We start from the raw sequence: 22672 nt of genomic DNA on the forward strand, positions 1-22672 counted from the left end.
GCAGAATGGCACAGGTCAGGGCCCACCCGATTGCAGAGGTCAGACCTAGGCTTAGAGTGACTCAGAGTCCGCCGTGGAGCATAATGCGTATCCATTAGCACCATGTTGGTGCTGCGGGGCCAGCCATAGAGCTCAGCAATGTAGATTCAAGCCCTATGTGTGTAAGGGCTGTGGAACAATGGGGTACCTCCAGCGAATGTGCAAACGATCTCTGACTCACCATGTGACAGAGTCAGGAGAGGATGTCCGTTCCAGCGAGGATCACGATGAACGAGCAGGAGAGGCAACTGAACCTGAGGATGAAGAGGAAGTATATGGGATACACACCTTCACCACCAAAAGCCCTCCGATAATGTTAAAAGTTGAACTTAACGGCACTCCGGTCTCCATGGAACTAGACATGGGGGCAAGTCAATCAGTCATGAGCCAGAAGGCTTTCAAGAGGCTGTGGAGCAATGAAGCCCAGTGACCCGAGCTGATCCCGATTCAGGCAAAGCTGTGTACCTATGCCAAGGAATTGATACCAGTTATTGGTATTGCGGATATAAGAGTATTCCATGAGGGAGCAGTGCACGATTTACCACTGTGGATTGTTTCAGGTGATGTGCCAACGCTGCTTGACAGGAGGCGGATGGGGAAGATTCGATGGAACTGGGAAGACCTCTGCACACCCTCTCCGGCGATTGAGGCCTCCCTCTCCCAAAGGCCGAGCAAACCCCCACTTCCAGCTGAACCAGACATCAAATTGCAGATCCATTTGCAGATCCCCGAGGCACAGGCCGCTCATCACAACCTCCAGGAGGTAAAGTTCAACCAAGCAGCAGTACAGGCATGGTACCCACCACCCGAAGCCGACGACCCTTTCGCGACGATGGAAGAGGCCCCAGGTTGAAACCATCTGAATACGTCTTCCTGACGTCAGAGACAAAATACTTGGGGAGGAAGATCACAGCAGTTGGCATCACGGACACAGATGAGAGGGCGTCCAGACCAAGGGACGAGAAGGCGTCCAGACCACGGGATGAAGGTGCATCCAGACCACGGGACGAGAAGGCATCCAGACCACAGGACCAAGGTGCGTCCAGACCACGGAAAAAGAGTGTGTTCAGGCCATGGGATGAGAGAGCATCCAGACCATGGGATGAGAGAGCGTCCAGACCATGGGACGAGAGAGCATCCAGACCATGGAAGGTCACCGCAACGGAACGGAGGAATGTGTTGCCCAGCAAGGAAGATGACTGGGTTTGGGGCAAAGGTAAAGGGCCGGCCGCAGTGAAGGCTAGGGACCCACTACGCTCAAATAAATTGCGTGCATCATGTAACCCTCCCGAGCGGTCTTTCACGGCCAATGATGTACCATTGTATGGGGTTGGGGGTACCTTACAACAAGCCAAAGTAGCGGGCAACCACCAACCAGTCGTATATGTATCTGACAAAGTACTTGTAACAAGTGATGTGTTATCACATGGGGTCGGGTATGTTGTACATCAAGCCAAAGTAGCGGGCGAACCCCAACCAGTTGTTTATGTATCTAACAAAATATTCGTAGCAAGTGAGATGTTACCGCACGGGGTCGGGAGTATTGTACAGCAAGCAAAAGTAGCGGGCAAGCCCCAAACAATTGAACATGTATCAAATAAGTTAAACAACGCAGCAGCCTGTATTCACGGGACCAAAGAGACGTACCAAATATGTGCTGGAGTCAGACAAGCTGTTCATCCCATAAGCTTGGGAGAGCAGAGGCACCATTATCGATGCGTTGTTCCGAGAATGTCCAACTCTGTCTGTGCACTGTAACATGATCCACCATGGGCCAGGTACAGAGAGCAGCGCCGATGCTCTCAGTTGGCCACCATTGCCCACTCCTGGGGTGGAAGCAGCGCAGCCTGCAAACCCACTCACGGTCGTGGAAGTGCTGGAAAACGAGGAGTCAACCGTAACGGCCCCCCAGATTAGGACCTGGACCAGCCAGGATCCCATGTTACCCCCTGCCAAAGGTGAACTGCTAGATGGGATGTGGCAACCTATCCGCCAAAGAGACGGTAGATCCATCCCACATTGCAAAGCAAGGCAGGGCGGCTACACACAGTCGGTGGTCCGGGGTCCCCATACTATGGCCCAATGTCCATGGGGACCACTAGGCCTCTCGCCACTACCGAAAGTCTCAAGGCCATTGTGGCCATCCTGGGCTTGTTTGACCTCAGGGTCAGTGCCCAAATCACTAAACCCAGCACCACACGTGCCAAGGTGGACCCTCTACAGACCCGGCTATCCTGGGTGTTACGCAATCACCAGACAGAATCACTCAGAACTGAGTCTTCCGTATGCCATCAGCAGAGAATACACCATTAGTGCACTGCCCCTGCACGCAACATCAGAATAAGTGACGTAGACCATGTTCAGGGTCCCAGTTGGGCTGCTAGCACCACATTAGCCAAGGGGGGGAATGGAATGTATGTGATGAAAACCGAGCGTTTGATTGTGAAATCATGTACCGGACTAACGAGTAAAGCATTTGGACAAGACCAAACTGCGAACGGCAGATAACCAGGAACCACACTGTAAGGACCTGGTCCCCAGCGACCCAATAACACGATCAACCTCGCCGTCAACCACGAGGATGAACCCACCATGTCAGGACTTCAACCCAGGCGATCGACCTGGGGGCGGGGCGCCAGATCGCCTCAACTTGCAAATAACTTGCACAATAAGACTTTGCAGAGGAGTGATGTTATGTATGTATGTAGACCTTACCCAAATGTAAGACTTGCCACCAGGGGGCACACCTGTGGGAGACCTAAGGGTCACCTGTGCACCCTGGGGCAAGCAGGTATAAAGTTGACTCACCATGCTGCTTCCTCACTCTAGATTCTGAATAAAGAGACCAAGGTCACAACAGTTTTATCTTGCGATATAGTCCTGTGGATTTATTCTGAACATAATACCACCCATGGTTCCCCCTTTAGAATTTAAAGGGTCTAAAGAAGGCTGAACCGTGTTCTGACCCATATTTTTAGCTTCTCTGGGCAGAAATTAAGCTTTCTGCCTTCTCCTATCGCAGGATTTTTGAGGCCTATGCCTTTGCATTGTGTCTCTCTTTCTCTCCTTATCTTTCCCTCTCTTATCCAGACTATCTTCCAAGGTTAATCTCCCTCTTATTTTTTTTTATACCTACAAGATCCATAATTGCTCCATAAATATAAAATCACCTTCTTTTGTTCTTATTGTCTGAAATTCCCCACTTTGGTTAAACGAAATGTAGAGATATACAGCAGTTCTTGAGGTGGGGTGGGAGGGTGGGCGGGGTGCCAGGGAACCATGAAACTACCTGATTGGTGTAAAAACCTGACTGGTTCACTAATGTACTTTAGGAAATGAAATCTGCCATCCTTACCTGGTCTGGTCCAGATGTGACTCCAGACCCACAGCAATGTGGTTGATTCTTAACTATCCTCTGAAATGACCTAGCAAGCCAATCAGTTGTAACAAACCACTGCAAAGAAGTACATGGAATGCGGCAGTTCAAGAAGGTGTCCCACCAGCACCTGCTCAAGGACAATTAGGGATGGGCAATAAATGCCAGCCTTGCAGCAACATCCACATCACTTGAACACATTTTAAATAAGGAAATTGTTCAAAAAGAGGTTTAGGAAATAATCTATATTAATATTCATTCATGGTTTTCATACCTAAAGGAAGCAAATATTATCCTGAAAAAGGTAATAGAAAAAATATTACATTTTCTGACCACACTTGTGTTAGGGAGTTTTGCCCAGCTGTAGCACAAATTGGAAATACAGTTGGAAAATCGCATGCATTGCACACCTGATTTTCCATACCAGCTCTCGCCAGAAGCACAAAGGTGGGAAATTAACCCAAATATATTTATCTTGTCAGGGACTTTCCAATTCCTGTCTTCTCCAGTTTAATCTTACTGGCTTGTAAATCCATAACGTCAAAAGATAATAAAGAAAATAATTCAGGAAAAAATCTTGCATAACCAATTTTAACATCAAAATATGGACCAATAATCACTGAAAATATTCACCTTCCATGCAAAATACCCAACTCATGTTATAGAATGCAGCGAGGAAAGTGAAAAATAAATAATTCAACCAATACAGTAATAGCAAATATTGGCATATTATAACAATCAGCAATTCTCTCTGGATAAAATAAAGGAAATAATAACTGATGTAGAAAGCACACGCTAAAGCTTATCAATAAAATTTAACACGTACGCCACTTTGATCCTCCACCAGGATTGCCGCATCATTACGGTAATTGTACTTAGACATATTCTATGCTCTAATTTGTGCTAAGCACTTGTAACTTTCTTTTTGTATTGTTTTAAACAGAAGAGTATTCTGTGATCTTTGCTCATTGTACTACAGGTTGAACCTCCCTTATCCAGAACTCCTTTGTCCGACATGAACAAATTGAAGTCCTTCCTCGCTGCCAACTCCTGCAATCGCTGGCCTGACCCCGTGATCCACCGCCACCTCCTCCCCCTCCATGATCTCTCTACTGCACTCTCAGCCCCAAGCCAGCCATCCCCGATATCTCCTTGCTTAGTACCTGTGCAATCCAATTTAACGTGACCACCCCTCGTCCAGAAAAATCCCTTCTCTAGAGCAGGCTAGATCCCGAGGGTTTCGGATAAGGGAAGTTCAACCTATAACAATAACTTGCATTGATATCAGGAATGTTGCAATTTCCGGCTCATCACTCACGAGTGATTTTTGCTGTCTATGATGGTACAGTATGCCAACACACAAGTCAAAATGTAAAGATAGCATATCTGATTTTAGTCAAAGCAAAATGTTATTGCTTTCTTGAGGATTCTTGTTCCAGGTGCAGTGAGACAAATAAGCAAACAATATCCATATTAGCAAAGTGTGGTCTGAGTTACTGTATAATATAATATAATACTTGATTTAAAAATTCTCATCCTTGTTTACAAATCACTCTATAGACTTTCCCCTCTGTATCTCTGTAATTTTTTCAGCCTCACAATCCCACAAGTTGTCTGCGCTCCTCAAATTCTGGCCTCTTGAACATCCCTCATTATAACTGCTCAACCATCGGTGGACCTGCCTTCAGCTGCCGGGCCCTAAGCTCTGGAACTCCCTCCCTAAACCTCTATGCCTCTCTACCTCTATTTCCTCCTTTAAGATGCTCGTTAAAACTTAGCTCTTTAAACAAGCTTTTGATCATCTGCCTTAATTTCTTCTGTGGTTCGGTGTCAAATTTATCTGTTTGTCTGTAACACTGTTGTGAAGCACCTTGGGACGTTTTACTACGTTAAAGGTGCTATTTCAATAAAATTTGTTATTATTATTATAAAATAAGATTAAAGGGAGAGTAGGCCCCATCACCAAGTGTGAATAGTTCTACATCCCATTGCCATATTAAATCTTTACAAATGACAATTAGGGCTCAGCTGGAGTATGGTGTACAATTCTGGGCACCACACTTTAGGAAGGATGTTAAGGCCTTGGAGAGGGTACAGAGGATGCTTACCAGCATAATACCAGGGATGAGGGACTTCAGTTATGTAGAGACATTGGAGAAGCTGGGATTGTTCTTCTTGCAGCAGAGAAGGTGAAGGGGAGACCTAATAGATGTATTCAAAATTAGTGGTTTTGATAAGATGGAAAAGAAAAAAAAACTTGCTTTTATATAGCGCCTTTCATGGCCACTGGACATCCTAAAGTGCTTTACAGCCAATTATGTACTTTTTTTGAAGTGCAGTTACTCTAGTAATGTAGGAATGGCAACAATTAATTTGTGCATAGCAAGCTCCCACAAACAGCAATGTGATAATGACCAGCTGATCTGTTTTTAATTATGTTGATTGAGGGCTAAATATTGGCCAGGACGCCAGGGACTTCTCTGCTCTTCTTCGAAATAGAACCATGAGGGGCCTCGGTTTAACATCTCGTCTGAAAGACAGCACTTCTGACAGTGTAGAGCTCCCTCAGAAAGTGAAGGAGAATGGGAAGAAACAAATTAATTGCATGGAACAGTTGCCTTATCTGTGACAATATTACCTGCCAGATGCTTAGCAATCAATGTTAATCAAACCACAAAAAAAAATTAAATTGTACCTATAAATCTCAAGGGTTACCTCTTAAAACCTAGGCTTGCAAATACGATAAACACTTTTACATGGAGAATCCTGGATGTCTTGCATTTGTCAATTGAAGCATCCACATGGCTATTAACGCTGCTAAGGCACTCTCAAGCAGCAAGAGGAGCAGCAATATCCAAAATGGATGAGCGGGCATCAGTTCGGCATTGCACATTGATTGATGTCATGCTCTGACTAATTACAATACTTTGGCGCGTGCAGGTGCTGAAAATGACAGCTGCTGCAGGACCCACCGGCAGCAAGCGAAAGTATGGTGGCTGTCATTTTTCCCTTGAAGTGGGCCTTAAAGGCCAGCGGTAATACCTCAAATTTTTAGCCCTGTGATTCTATTCAATTCTATTCTCGCTGCTTAAATATTTGTCGAAGGTACACGTCCATGAAAAATGACTACTTGTCAAGTGTAGCAATGACAACCCTGTCACTATTCATCTCGCCACAATTCCTGTTTCCTCTGGTGAAAACCCAGCTTTAATGCCCAGCGACTATTGAAGGCTCTATAAGAATCTGCAACGACCTGGTGGAATCAGCAGCCGAGGTCCTGGGCGGGTGCATCCCAGCACTTCCATCAGAATAGACATAGAAACATAGAAAATAGGTGCAGGAGTAGGTCATTCGGCCCTTCGAGCCTGCACCGCCATTCAATGAGTTCATGGCTGAACATGCAACTTCAGTACCCCATTCCTGCTTTCACGCCATACCCCTTGATCCCCCTAGTAGTAAGGACTTCATCTAACTCCTTTTTGAATATATTTAGTGAATTGGCCTCAACAACTTTCTGTGGTAGAGAATTCCACAAGTTCACCACTCTCTGGGTGAAGAAGTTTCTCCTCATCTCGGTCCTAAATGGCTTACCCCTTATCCTTAGACTGTGACCCCTGGTTCTGGACTTCCCCAACATTGGGAACATTCTTCCTGCATCTAACCTATCTAAACCCGTCAGAAGTTTAAACGTTTCTTTGCAATCCCCTCTCATTCTTCTGAACTCCAGTGAATACAAGCCCAGTTGATCCAGTCTTTCTTGATATGTCAGTCCCGCCATCCCGGGAATCATTCTGGTGAACCTTCGCTGCACTCCCTCAATAGCAAGAATGTCCTTCCTCAAGTTAGGAGACCGAAACTGTACACAATACTCCAGGTGTGGCCTCACCAAGGCCCTGTACAACTGTAGCAACACCTCCCTGCACCCACTACTGATTTTCATTTTTAGGTGGGGCACAGTTCTGATGTTTAGTGGCCAGGTACACTAGATGAACTGCTGATGAGCCTATGCTGGATTCCTCACAGGATATGGAAACGCCTGGCATTGAGAGTCCCCAGCCTCATCCCTCTTATCTAGCTGCACATGTAAGGGCTGAGGCCCCGCCTCTTTGAAGACCTGAGACCTAGTGTAAATGGGCCTTGATCTAATGTCTGGCGCTTCCAGAGTTACAGTGGGAAAGTGCCAGAAGGGCTAGAGATTTTTAGCCCCATCAAATCCATTGAGATCTCGATATGTTTGTTTATGAAAGATTCATTTTATCACTGTGTTAGAACATCAGTGCACTAATTAGCTGCCATATTTTTGTTTAAATGTTCCCTCACTATCCTGTCCACGTGGAAGTTCTCCTGACAACACCATTACATTGTGAATAACTGCAAATACACATAATATAATTGAAGAAGATGCAATCAATCAATTCTATTGAAAAGGTGATCATTTGGGAAAAACAATTTTTATTTAGTGACTCATCCTTAAAAAATGTTGTTATTCGAATTAACTAAAATGTGATTTAATTTTTCTCTTTATAGGAGATTATGTCATAATGACAATATTCTTTGATTTAAGTAGAAGAATGGGGTACTTCACAATCCAGACCTACATACCTTGCTCACTTACAGTTGTCCTGTCATGGGTGTCATTCTGGATCAATAAAGAGGCTGTGCCAGCAAGAACATCATTAGGTACGACTTGATTCAAAACAGATAATCTGCTTTTTAGTATCAAAACGTTGAATTATTTATCAAGCAGCTAACATGCATAAACTGCTTTGTTAAAATGGACGTTCACAAGAAATTAATACAGTTTAAAGTAAATCTGTTTAAAGCCGATAGAACTATAATTATGTGGACTCAACATCGAGTTCAACAATTTAAGAGTGTAACTGTTGCCAATCTTTGCCCCCTCCATACCCCACCCCCCCCCCCCCCCCCACCCCACCGCCCTCCGAGCCTGTTTCATTCTTTCTCCTTGTCTCTAATGGCAGTTGGTCATTATCCCACCATTCACACCCTATCTTGACTAATGTTTTTCTAACTCCTGGCATTACTATTTCAATTCGGCCTATCATCCCTATTGTCTCTCTAATCTCTCCTGCCTTCCACCCTATCACAGACCTTCCCTTTCGTTCTTTCAGTGCTTGTTAAGAATGTGCTCTTTCTGAACACTCTCCAGTTCTGACGAAGGGTCGTCAACCCAAAACGTTAACTCTGCTTTCTCTCCACAGATGCTGCCTGACTTGCTGAGATTTCCAGCATTTTCTGTTTTTATTCCAGATTCCAGCATCCGCTGTATTTTGCTTTTATAATGATATGGTATTGAAGTAGCCCGTAGGTTATTTGGGAAGACATCTTGCACACAATCAGATGCTAAGATTGAGTAAATTGTTATGTTTCTCACATCTGTTTACCTCAGGCGTAACTGTAATTTTTGAAAGCAGTGATTGGTAAGCTGATGATTATCCAATGTGAGAAGGATGGCATTGTCGCCATGTGCATGTGCAAGCTATGCATGTCCCTACCATCTATGGGATCAATTTAATATTCAACAATTTACCATTGAGAATTTGTTTCAGCTACAGGATAGAGTAACATAAGTTTTTGTTCTTAATCTGGGCTTTACAGGGAAATCACATTTAGAAGGCATTTATACTGCTTATCATGGTCATGATGAGATGGTCTTAGCTTTCTCGTGATGCAGGAATCCCAGCTTTACTGTGTCTGCCCCAGTATCAATTCGGGGTTTGGGTTGAGTGTAAAACAATTTAAGAAGGTGGTCTCTAGGCTTTACAAATTGGTGCATGACTGAAAACTGAAAAAAGCAACATTTAAAACTTTAATATTGGTGGTTAAAAGTTTACAAAGTGCTAAATGCCTGAATGTATGTCTGCTGTCTGCTGGATAACTGGGCACTTTCCTCACCATGACTGCTTGGAGGTAGTTGGCTGCCATCGTGAAGATTTCCTTTGGTTTAGGTCAAGGTTAGAAATCAAAGGCAAGTACAACCCCAAATTGTACATTGCAATCATCTGGATTTGTTTTCAGCAGGCTCCAAGAGGTCCCAGGCCCTCCGGGTTAGCAGCTCAAGGAAAACTTACTCTGGCCCTCTGGGCAATAGGTTTATGCTTTAATACTTGCACTTTCACTTGCTGCTCCTCACTTGTGTTCAATCTCATTATTTATTATGATAAAAGCTATGTTAAAAATAAGAGCTCTGGTAAATAGAATGGAGGAGAAACAATTTAAATTGAGCTTCCTTGGCAACGGCAGTGCTTTAGCAAGCATTTTTGCTTTCATGTGGTAAAACTTTCTTAAATAGTAATGGCATGCTTGAATGCATTTAGAAGTCCAAGTGAAACTTGCTACCTCAAACCTGGTAACACCCAACTTTACCTCTCCACCACCTCTCTTGAACTCTCCACTGCTCTGTGCTGCCTGATTGCTTATCCGATATTCAGTCTTGAATAAACCACAACTTCCTGCTGTTAAGCTTTGGCAAGACAAAAACCATTGTCTTCAGTCCCCACCATGAACTCTGTTCTGCTCCTCAGGCTGACCCAGACTGTTTGAACATAGGAACAGGAATAGGCCATTGAGCCCCTCGAGCCTGTTTCAACATTCAATGAGATCATAGCTGATCTGCGACTTAACTCCATATACCCACCTTTGGCCCATAATGCTTAATACCTAAGGTAGAACGATATCAATCTCAGATTTAAAATTAACAACTGATCTAACATCAATTGCCGTTTGCGGAAGAGAGTTCCAAATTCTACCAGCCTTCGTGTGTAGAAGTGTTTCCTAATTTCATTTCTGAAAGGTCTGGCCTTAATTTTTAGACTGTGACCCCTAGTTCTGGAATCCACAACAAGCAAAAACAGTTCCTCTATCTGTTCCCTTTATAATCTTGAAAATTTTGATCAGATCACCTCTTAACCTTCTAAATTCTAAGAAATACAACCCTAATTTGTGTAATCTCTCCTCATAATTTAACCCTTGAAATCCGGACATTATTCTGGTAAACCTATACTACACTCCCTCTGAGGCCAATATATCCTTCCTAAGGTGTTGTGCCCAGAACTGCTCACGGTACTCCAGGTATGGTTTGTGACCTTGGTGTCCTATTTGACCCTAAGCTGAGCTTCTGACTCCATATCCTCTTTCTTCTAAAAGCCATCTATTTTCATGCTATTGAGGGAGTGCAGTGAAGGTTCACCAGACTGATTCCAGGGATGGCTGGACTGACATATGAGTAGAGACTGGATCAACTGGGCCTTTATTCACTGGAGTTTAGAAGGATGAGAGGGGATCTCATAGAAACGTATAAGATTATGACGGGACTGGATAGGTTAGATGCGGGAAGAATGTTTCCGATGTTGGGGAAGTCCAGAACCAGGGGACATAGTCTTAGGATAAGGGGTAGGCCATTTAGGACTGAGATGAGGAGAAACTTCTTCACTCAGAGAGTTGTTAACCTGTGGAATTCCCTGCTGCAGAGAGTTGTTGATGCCAGTTCATTGGATATGTTCAAGAGGGAGTTAGATATGGCCCTTACGGCTAAAGAGATCAAGGGATATGGAGAGAAAGCAGGAAAGGGGTACTGAGGGAATGATCAGCCATGATCTTATTGAATGGCGGTGCAGGCTCGAAGGGCCGAATAGCCTACTCCTGCACCTATTTTCTATGTTTCTTTGTTTCTATCTCCATAACATCTGTTCCTACCTCAGCCCATCTGCTGCTGAAACCTTCATAGATTTTTTTGTCAGTTCAACATCCAACTACTCCAATGCTTTCTGGGACAGATCCATTATCCACACTCTAGAAACTTCACCTCATCCAAAACCTGCTTTCCATATTTCTATTCCTCACTAAGTCCTGCTTGCCCATCACCCCATTCCTTGTTCGCCTGCATTGGCTTGTGGTCTCCCAATAAGTTACATTTAAAATTATTATCCTTATGTTTAAATCTCATGATTGTCTCACCCTTCTCTGCCTGTAATGCCCACCAAATACTTCGGCATCTTGTGCATTTTCCATTTCTTTGCCTCAACTTTGGCAGCTGTCCCTTCAGCCATCTAGGCCCCATGCTCAGGAATTTTGGATTCATACAATTCATAGAAACTTGCAGCACAGAAGGAAGCCATTTGGCCCATCATGCCTGTGCTGGTTCTTTGAAAGTGCAGTCATGTTTAGTCCCTCATCCCTGCCTTTCGTCCGTAATCCTGCATGTTGCTCATCCACAAGGACCTGTCCAACTCTGTTTTAAAATTAATATGGAATCAGCATCCACCACCTTTTCAGGTAGAGTGTTCCAGATCCCGACAACTCTCTGAGTGAAAACATTTCTCCTCATCTCCCCTCTAGATATTTTTCCAAGGAATTTGAATCTATAACCTCTAGCTATTGACTCAGTCACCAGAGGGAATATTTTTTCCCTATTTACTCTATCAAACCCTCTCACCGTCTTGAAAACCTCTATTAGGTCACCTCTTAACCTTCTCTGTTCCAAGGAGAACAGTCCTAAATTTTCCAACCTCTCCTCAATCCCTCATCCCTGATAATATCCTGAGCTATCTCCTCCCTGAACGCTCTCCATTGCTCCGTTATTGCTTTACCCTGCAATTGCCTTTTCCAATCTACCAGTACTAGGTCCCTTCTTAACTCACTGAAATGAAAAATTGCCCAGTTTAGCAGTTTTACCTTTGACATTGTCTGGTCTCTTTCCATAACTACTTTAAACTGGATTATGTTATGGTCACTGTTAGTTAGATAATAGAATCACAGAATGGTTACAGCATAGAAGGAGGCGATTCGGCCCGTCAAGCCCGTGCTGGCTCTCTGCACGACCACATTATTTTACAGTGCTCCTGAGAAGCGCCTTGGGATGTTTTATTAAGTAAAAAATGCGATATAAATACAAGTTGTTGTTTTGCAGGGGTGCCAGCAGCCTACAAACTGCTGGCAAAACACACATTTTTTCTTAAAATGTTTCCCCTGTTTGTTACAGCTTGTGCATTACCTCCCTCAGTGGGTGAATGAACAGGCTTTACCACTGCAAAAAATCTCTTGTATCTTAGTTTCACAGACAGACATGCGTGAAATACGTCACTAACTTTCATCTTCTTAAAATATATCCACCATATATGGTGTTCTGTATGCAAATGTGCCCAGGCAGCAGAAAATAGTGGGTTGTAAAAAAAGATGGGGATGTGTAGAACACATCCTTGAGTTCACCGAAAAAAAGCAATGTGAGTAGGCAGCAAGTCCCAATCCTTTATTTTATTTTAAGCCTCGCAACATCAGCCTGATGCCTGAACTATAATCAGGGACAATTTTAACTTGGGTTAAACACTTTTACAAGTTTAAGCATAAGAAACTCAAGCAGTGGAGTCATTGATATTCTGACCAGATGATCACAAGTTTGAGCCTTGGCAATGCCTGATGCTTCAATTTATTGTCTTGGCTAGCTGGGTTATGTCACTTCTTGGGCAGCCTTTTATAATGGAATGTATTGTGTGGCAGGGAAAACTGACTTTGTCTAGTTTGTCCTCCCTCAATTATTTCTCCAGCTGCTGCCCATTACAATGCTGATGATAGCAGCCATGGAGAAGTTAACATTCTTGGCTTTCCCATCATTAACTGTAGGAAGGTGTTTGTTAGCAAATAGCCTGCAGCAATGGTGTTTGAGACAACCAACAAAAGGACATTGAAAGACACTTGAATGGACTTTGTTTTCTGATTCAGTACTGATACATTTTGCAAAGTGAAGGCAAAGTTTCACGTACTTCATGGAATTTACAATAATTTCCATGTTTACCAGGTATTACTACAGTTCTAACTATGACGACACTAAGTACAATTTCCAGGAAATCGCTGCCAAAGGTATCCTATGTGACTGCCATGGATCTCTTTGTGTCTGTTTGTTTCCTTTTTGTCTTCGCTGCCCTCATGGAATATGGAACCCTGCATTATTTTGTCAGCAACAGAAAAAGCAACAAAAAGAAGAAGCAGAAATCCAAACCATCAGTAAGTTTTTTTTTTAGAAAAGCTTATATTATTATGGATTTTCAGTAAGATGCCAGACTTTGTTTTAAAAAAAGCAAGTTGAATTTTAGAATATGATACTTGAGCCTTGAAATTACACTGTGAAATTATTAGCGTACAAACACTTCACATGTTTGTACAAAATCGCTTTGCCTATTATTTTAATGGAAGCTTCAACCCAAGCCATTAAACCAAGGACCTGTCTGCTCTTTCAGATGGCTGTAAAAGATCCCATGGCATTATACAAAAAAATCAGGAAATTCTGGTGTCCTGGATAACATTTATCCTTCAAGCAACACCATTAAAAGATGGAAATTCGTTACCGCCCATTTTGAGGCTTTAATCCAGGCGGAGCGATAAGTATAGCTTGAAAAAGTTTGAGCCTCCCGCCGAGAAGTTTGTTGGAATTGGGCCAAGAGCTGACAGGGGCGTTAAATCAACTGTTACACACTTGACCTGGGGGGGAGCTAACAAAAATGCTCACATTAAATTCTGGACTCCATAACGCATACTCCGAAGTCCGTTTTGAAAACCTGGGAAAAGCCAAGTCTTAAAAGCACGGCATAGTAATGCATCCATTAAAGTTTTCAAAATCACTTGTTTTCAAGCTGTACTGTTATGTCTGTCTGCTGCTGCAAACTCGCCGGCTCACGCACTGTGCTCTGTGTAAACGTTGCACTGACTGTGACCGAGGGAAGCACTTCCTCATCCCTTTAAGTGGCTACCGGTTAAAGACTGTGAAAGGTTGTACCGAGTTTTTTTTCAGGGGTGATTAGTGGCGGTCGCTAAATGAGACGGCGAGACTGAATTTAACGAGTGGGGCGCAAGCGCGGTCGTTGCACCCGACTGACGTCATGATCGGACTGATAGTCAGCAGCCAGGCGCTAGCGTTTCACGCCCCAGTTAACCCTCAACTGAATTTTCCGTCAGGATGCTAAAATCTGCGCGCCCGGTCGCTATGCTATTACTCATGCTTTAACGCCCCATCTGGCCGCTAACTGAGGCCTAGACATCCGAATTTCCACGCCAGGGACCTAGAAATTGCTTAACTCAGCACTGCCATTAATGCTGCTTTTCAAGAAAAGAATGCCAGCTCCCTCACTTCCGGCGCAGATCACCGAGGCCGCCATTTTGGTGAGGGCCATAGCACTGCCATTGACAGCGCTGGCCTCTGAAATGTAAATTAGCAGATGCAACGCCTAACTTGACACCACGACTGCGAACTTGGATGATTTTGCACGCCATATGCCATGTCCGAAGCACATACAGAAAAGCATGTGCGAAGCAACCCTGCATGGATGCTGTCAGCGCTTCTTAAAGGGACACACACATCTTTCAGGTAAGTTTGCATTTAAACTTTTGGACTTAAAACATTTTGTTTTAATTGAACTAATGGCTTGATGCAATGGATGTTAAAAAGATTTTAAAATGTGCCGGGAGTGCTGCTGGACACCTGCAAGGCTTCAGAAGGTAAAGCAAGGCCTGTGAGAAGACAGAAAAGGCTGAAATGCTCAGCAGGTCAGGCAGCTTAGGGGAAGAGAGAAACAAAATTAATGTCTCGGGTCAAGATGCTGCCTGATCTGCTGAGTATTTCCAGCATTTTATGCATTTTCAGATTTCCCACATCTGCTCGCAGAGGGAAGAGGAAGACACAGAAGAGGGGGAAGAGGAAGCGGAAGGAAGGATTCATTCCAGACAGCCCCTTTCTAGCCGTGATATCCAGAATGGAATCATCCGCTTGTGGTACCACTGACCACAGCCCCAATTCCCCTTTCAACATTTGTCCCACACCTTACCTTCTCACTGTTACTGACCATCACAGCATCCTCTTGGCCACATGCTAAAATAAAAACCACTAGAAAGCAAACTTCCAATCTAACTTGTTACATCTATCCATCCACTATGACATCAATAAATCAACTAATCAGCCTTATGCATTCCGTTACTGACCGTTTTTCTTCTGTCTTTGCCAATCCTAGTGATGTTACCCAGTGCTACCCCAGTGGCTGCACCATGGCTGCTGATTTACACTGGGGGAGACTACAGATGGTCTTGCAGGACAGCCTCGAGGAGCTTGTGGCTGTGAGTGTCAAATCGAGTGATGGTGTCTCTTCGTCTTCTCGTCAACTTTGTCAACTCTTCAGCTTCTTCTTCCAACTTCTTGGGCTGTGTGAAATAAAAAAGGCAAAAGGATAGAATTATGGTGAGGGAAGGGCAGAAAGCAAGAGCTGCATGCTTACACCATGTGCACTTTGTAAATCAGAAGATATTGTGGGATGTGAGAAGAAGGATAACGTATGAGGATACCAGCATCTTTCAGCCCCATTGCTGGCCAAGGGGTCAGCCATGCTCCTGCCAAGAATGGCCAGCACCGTCTCTCCAAGTGAGCTGAAGCTAGGAATGTAAAATATGCCTTGTATTTGGCACAGATTGTTGGTAGGTGAATGATGGTGGGGGTGGGGGGAGGGGCCGGTGGTTGTGCAATGAGCATTGTGTGAGGCTAGTGGTGCAGTTGGTAGGAGATGGCTTTTGAGATGCATTCACTGACCTTGACCACTGGTCTTTGGACACTGGAGCAGTTTGTGGGGGCATCATCATAGGTAGTCCCTCCCGAATCGAGAGATACTTGCTTCCACTCTTAGAATGAGACCTTAGGTGGCTGAACAGTCCAATACAAAAGAAACAATCCCTGCCACAGGTGGGATAGTCACTGAGGATAAGGGAGGGTGGAAAAGGTTTGCCGTGCATTCCTTCCACAGCCTGCGCTTGTTTTCTGCATGCACTCGACGATGAGACTCTAGGCGCTCAGCGCCCTCCCAGATGCACTTCCTCCACTCAGGGCAGTCTTTGGCCAGGGACTCCCAGTTGTCAGTGGGAATGCCGCACTTTATAAAAGAGACTTTGAGGGTGTCCTTGTAATGTTTCCTCTGTCCACCGTTGGCTCGATTGCCATGAAGGGGTTCCGAGTAGAGCGCTTGCTTTGGGAGTCTCGTGTCTGGCATGCAGACAATGTGACCTGCCCAGCGGAGCTGATCAAGTATGGTCAGTGCTTCAATGCTGGGAATGTTGGCCTGGACGGGGACGCTAATGTTGGTGCATCTGTCCTCCCAGGGGATTTGTAGGATCTTGCAAAGGCATCGTTGATGGTATTTCTCTAGTGACTTGAGGTGTCTACTGTTACATGGTCCATGCCTCTGAGCCATTCAGGAGGGCGGGTATTACTACAGCCCTGTAGACCATGAACTTGGTGGTAGATTTGAGGGCCTGGTCTTCGAACACTCTTTCCCTCAGGCGGCCGAAGGCTGTGCTGGTGCACTGGAGGAGGTGTTGAATCTCCTCATCATGTCTGCTTTTGTTGATAAGAGGCTCCCGAGGTATGGGAAATGGTGCACGTAGTCCAGGGCTGCACCATGGATCTTGATGACTGGGGGGCAGTGCTGTGCGGCGAGGACAGGCTGGTGGAGGACCTTTGTCTTACAGATGTTTAGCGTAAGGCCCATGCTTTCGTATTCCTCAGTAAATATGTCGACTATATCGGAGTTCAGCCTCGGAATGCGCGTAGACGCAGGCGTCGTCCGCGTACTGTAGCTCGACGACAAAGGTTGGGGTGGTCTTGGACCTGGCCTGGAGGTGGCGAAGGTTAAACTGCTTCCCATTGGTTCTGTAGTTTAGTTCCACACCAGTGGTGAGCTTGCTGAATGTGAGGTGGAGCATGGCAGCGAGGAAGATTGAGAAGCGGGGTGGAGCGATGACGCAGCCCTGTTTGACCCCGGTCCGGACATGGGTTGGGTCTGTAATGGATCCGTTGGTAAGGATTACGGCCTGCATTTCGTCGTGGAGCAGGCGAAGAATGTTGACAAACTTTTGGGGGCATTCGAAACGGAGGAGGATGCTCCATAGAACCTCGCGGTTGACAGTGTCAAAGGCCTTTGTAAGGTCGAAGAAGGCCATGTATAAGGGCTGGCGCTGCTCCCTGCATTTTTCCTGCAGCTATTGCGCTGCAAAAATCATGCCCGCTGTGCCCCGTATGGGACGAAATCCGCACTGTGACTCTGGGAGGAGCTCCTCGGCCACAGGGAGAAGACGGTTGAGGAGAACTCTAGCAACAACTTTCCCAGTGGCTGATAGCAGGGAGATTCTTCTGTAGTTGCCGCAGTCAGACTTGTCCCCTTTTTTAAAGATGGTCACAATCACTGCATCTCTGAGATCTCCCGGCATCCTCTCCTCCTTCCAGATGAGAGAGATGAGGTCATCTATCCACGCCAACAGTGCCTCTCCGCCATACTTTAGCGCCTCAGCAGGGATTCCATCCACTCCCATAGCCTTGTTCTTGAGCTGTCTTATGGCTTTTCCTACCTCGTGCAATGTTGGGGTTTCACTGAGGTGGTGGCGGGTCGCATTGTGCAGGATGGAGTCGAGAATACTCGAGTCAAAGGCAGAGTCTCGATTGAGGAGATCTTCGAAGTGCTTCTTCCAACAGGCCCTGAATGCCTCGGTGTCCTTGATGAGTGTTTCCCTGTTCTTGGCCAGCAGTGGTGTGTGGCCTTGGGAGTATGGACTGTAGGTGACCTTGACTGCGATGAAGAATCCTTGCACATCATGGCTGTCGGCCAGTTGTTGTATCTCCTGTGCTTTCTCCATCCACCACCTGTTCTTTAGGTCCCGGGTTTTTTGTTGGACCTCAGCCTTGAGCCGCCTGTAATGTTGCTTTGCTGCTCCCAAGTTGGGTTGTTGCATAAGGTTCAGAAATGCTCTATGCTTGCGATCTATTAATTCTTGGATCTCCTGATCATTCTCATCAAACCAGTCCTGGTGTTTTCTGGTTGAGTGACCAAGTGCCTCTTCGCTGGCACTGGTTATGGAGGCCGGAGGCCTGGAGAGCAGACCAAGCGCTGTGGGCATTCTGCATCTCAGGGTCATCAAGGCACACCAGTTTAGCTGTGAGGCGCTGGCTGTATAGAGCTCTCTTAGCTGGGTCTTTAAGTTCCCTGGCATTTACTTTTCTGCAGCACTGCTTCTGTTGGCCCCTCCGCTTTGGGGCTATGTTAATGTCGACGATGGATTGGATTAGGCGGTGGTCCGTCCAGCAGTCGTCAGCTCCTGTCATGGCATATCTGATACGCACATCCTTGTGATCCCTGGCTCGGACGATGACATAGTTCAGCAGGTGCCAGTGTTTGGAGCGAGAGTGTTGCCACGATGCCTTGTATTTGTCCCTCTGGCGGAACAAGGTGTTGGTGATGAGAAGTTCCTGTTCTAGACATTTTGTCAGCATGAGGGTACTGCTGAAGTTGGCTTTCCCTATCCCCTCTCTGCCAATCATGCCTCCCCAGAGGGCTGTGTCTTTGCCGACCCCGGCGTTGAAGTCACCGAGGAGGGTCAGTTTGTCGCCTGCGGGGATGCGGGACAGGGATTTTTGACGTTGGAGTTAAAACCCTCTTTGGTCTCATCCATTGCATCGATTGTTGGGGCACTGATGACTGTGGCACATTGGTTCTGGGATAGGGTGAGTCGAAGAATCATGAGGCATTCGTTAACCCCACAGGGAGAGTCATTGAGGCGGTCGACCAGCTCGTTTTTGATGGCGAAGCCGACTCCGAGAAGACGGCATTCTTCTTCTGGTTTCCCTTTTTCCAGAAAAAGGTGTAACCTCCACCTTGTTCCTTGAGCTGGCCTTCCCCTGCCCGCCGGGTCTCGCTTACGGTGGCGATGTCGATGTCAAAGCATCTAAGTTCCTGGGCAACAATGGCGGTGCGGCTTTCCGGCCGATCGCTGTTGGAGTTTTCCATGAGGGTCCTGACGTTCCAGGTCCCGAACTTCATGTTAACGGAGTGGAAGATGCCTGTGTGTGAGTTCTTTTAACGTGGGGTGGCCGTTGCACACTAGCCACCACATGGGCTTAGCTGAGCAAAGTCATGGTCCAGTGGCAAGGGGGTTCAAGACGACTGGAGACCAGGCACTGCTGTATGAGCATAATTGCCCACAGCGAGATGTTGGCCGCAAGCTTGGCGCCGAGTAGCGCCCTTGATGGTAGGTGGTCCACGGCTTGTTTGGGGGCAGGCTTTAGGAAGGTCAGTTCTCCACTGGAGTTCCGAGTGGGAAGTCAGCAAGGAGTGGGAGGGTGGAAGAGTCGTAGCCGTGATGCTCACCCGTAGAAGAGGCCAGGTCACCAGTGGGGAAGGAGAGGTCTAGCCTTCGACGAGGAGAGGCCCAATCGCCGCTGGAGGGATGTAGGCCCACCACAGGAGATAGGGGTGATATCCCGGTCGCCTGGTCCGAGGCTCACCTGCTCGCTAGGCATCATCTTGAGTAACCCAGTTTCAAATGACTGAAAATGACGCTAATAAAACACACCAACCTATTTTCTAGTTAGATTGGAGTACAGTATTCAATTCCTTAGTAAAAATGTTTAAAAGAAAATCATTCTTGAAAGTTCCTCCACGTTGTTTAAAAGTTTCTCCAGAAGTTTTAAAAATTTCTCCCGAATTTTTCCTAAGTTGTTTAAAAGTTTCCTAAATTGTTTAAAAGTTTAAACCTTTCCCCCTCCTTCAGAGACGACTGGGCCTCTTCTTCCCCACAGTACCCCAGGTGTGGTCAAATCAGGGCTTTGTACAGCTGCAGAGGGCTGGCAGCACCCATGGAACAATACCAAAGGAAGTAACTTACTATTGTGGGTGCAATACTGCTGGCACTGACGGCCTTGGTGATCTGGTCCAAAATCATTCTTTCTGGAGGGCCTCTGAGCCCTGCTGGGTGGAGGACTTCTCTTACAGTGTTGATCCCATGCACAAATCTGGAGTGCTGCATGTGAGACTGTGGGCACTCCTTTCCTGGCTTGTTGAGCCATTTGTTTCAGTGCTGTAGCACTGTTACCATCTTTTTCCGCGCGGAAGGCTGTTCAGCTTTCAGAGCTGAAGACTGCTATTTTGGGGTGCCTGGTGATGTTGGGGTTGATTGTGCTGGGATTCTGAGGACCAGGGTGAGATTTTTTCAAGGCAATTGATGCTGATGGAATAGATGGCAGCTGAAGTTGAGATGACAGAAGCGATCTACCAATAGTAAGATAGGTTGTTCCAAGAAGGTGACACTGGATAGAGTTTACTCCAAGCACTTCCAAACTGCATAAAGCTCAAAAGTGTCTTCTAAATCGTGAAGGCTCCAGTTTCTGATTGGAAAGTGAACAGCTGTGAAATGGTTGCTGTTAGACCACTTTTGCAGCTGTCAACTGTTCAGAGGAATGGAGATTCATTGAAAACCCGACCTACCTACCTGACATGATTCCCGAGTGCCGGGAACCTCATGAAAAAGCTGGAAAATGGTAAGTACATGGTAAAATGCTGTTTAAGCACCCTTTAACAAACTCTTAACGATTTCAATAGCTTCCCGCCACTTAGTGTCAGGTCTGTAACTGACACGGAGGCAGGTTGACAGTGGGCTGTCGACCCGCTGTCAATCTTTTATATTTTGACAGCGGACCCATCTCTAAACCCACCCTCTGAGCGCCGGCAAAATTCCAGCCAGTTTTGTGCTGCATTCATGTAAATCAGCAGGCAGCACCAAAATACTGGTGCTGCCTGTGCTCTTAGTGCGGGCGACCGTTAACTTTGGCTTGCGGTGGCCCCGGCATGTTTCCAGCCATTATCTGGTCATTTATCTTATTGTTGTTTGTCTGACCTTGCTGTGAGTAAATTTGGCTGTCGCTTTTCCCTACATTACAATAGTATTTAATTTGCTGGTTGCCCTGATAAATGCAAGTTCTTTCTTTCTAAAGGAATTATTTGAAATGGGTTAATATCTGTTAAAGTAGCAGACACATAAACTGCATCTGCAAGCTTTAAGCATTCAGATGGTAATAATCACATAGTAATTTCAAGACTTTGATGTCCATTCTTTAGGAAACGTTGTCAGCAGAAATTTATTTTGCATTGTAAAATAATTACGAAGTATGTTTTCATTATTGAAAGAGGTTATTTGTGATAAGGTTGTTGAGTCATCCACAGAATACACAATATGGACAATCCTGTCATCTTCGTAACTGAGATTTTGTGTACACCATTGTGGCCAGAAGTGGACTGATGTGCCACTTAATGAGTTTTGTTGCATGTTGTTAGAACATTGCATGTCAAATTTTGAAGCAAAAACAAAACCAATGTGATTAAACTGTCTAAAATATGGGGGTTTTACCCTCGGCAATGTCTGTAACCTGCTGCAGTAATATGCACAGTCACATAGACTTCTGTTTCCTCTCTGATGTGGCAAATCAGTGTACTCTGGCACTTGAATTTAAGTGTCCTAATAGCTATGTTGTGAATGCCCTCAGTTTCAAAATAATTAGGAAAACATTACACTTATATTTATCTCTTCTATCTGCCATTTCACTTCTTAGTTTACATCTTCAGAATTTCAAGACTATCAGCATCAGATACAAAGAGCTCTAAAACTGGTTTTATGAGAATATTTCAAATGGTATTTGGGTGTCAGCCTTGGCTCAGTGCTACCACGCTCACCTCTGAATCAGCAGCTCATGGGTTCACTCTAGAGACTTGAGCACGTACTCTAGGCTGACACTTCCGTGTAGTACTGAGGGAGCGATGCACTCTCAGAGGTGTCGTCGTGTCGGACCTTGTCAGGTGGGGGTAAAAGATCCCATGGCACTATTCGAAGAAGAGCAGGGAAGTTCTCCTGGTGCATTGGCCAATATTTATCCTCCAACCAACATTGCTAATAGAATCTGGTCATGTATATATCATTGCTATTTATGGAACCTTGCTGTGCACAAATTGTCTGCCCATTTCTTACATTACAACAATGACTACACTTCAAAAGTATCTCATTGGTTGCGAGGACATGAAAGGCGCTCTATATTTTTAGTTATTTTTTTGTTAAGCAATCAATTTCCAAAGGATGGCTGCCAGAAGCTCAAACTCATTTCCCTTACAGTCCTTTGGCTGAGCTATAGCTGGTTCACTAGAGTGGTGAATGGAAAAAGGATTTGAATCATGTCATTTATGTAGTAGTCCAGGAAGCACTATTTGTGGATTTCACATGATCCTAATGTTCTGAATCCCCTCTAGACATGGACAAATAGTGATATATGTGGAGAACCATGAATGAAGTGAAGACAAAAGGCAAGAGAAAGCAAGGGCATGTATCCACTGATCTCCTAGTTAGCTCACAATGTACAAGCACATATATTTCATGGGAAGAATCGAAACACCA

The 22672-nt window shown here is 45.3% G+C and overlaps 1 protein-coding gene across 1 annotated transcript in view; it reads left to right on the forward strand.

The window, feature by feature from the left end:
• The window catches only part of gabrg1 (gamma-aminobutyric acid type A receptor subunit gamma1), a 261702-nt gene that overhangs the window by 217594 nt on the left and 21436 nt on the right, over window positions 1–22672 (forward strand). The window contains exons 7-8 of the mRNA XM_070863136.1: window positions 7943–8095; window positions 13230–13435. Of these exons, the coding sequence (XP_070719237.1) occupies window positions 7943–8095; window positions 13230–13435 (359 nt within the window). The remainder of the gene's footprint in view (window positions 1–7942; window positions 8096–13229; window positions 13436–22672) is intronic.

Source organism: Pristiophorus japonicus, chromosome 2, assembly GCF_044704955.1.
Source record: "Pristiophorus japonicus isolate sPriJap1 chromosome 2, sPriJap1.hap1, whole genome shotgun sequence".
Lineage (NCBI taxonomy): Eukaryota > Metazoa > Chordata > Chondrichthyes > Pristiophoridae > Pristiophorus > Pristiophorus japonicus.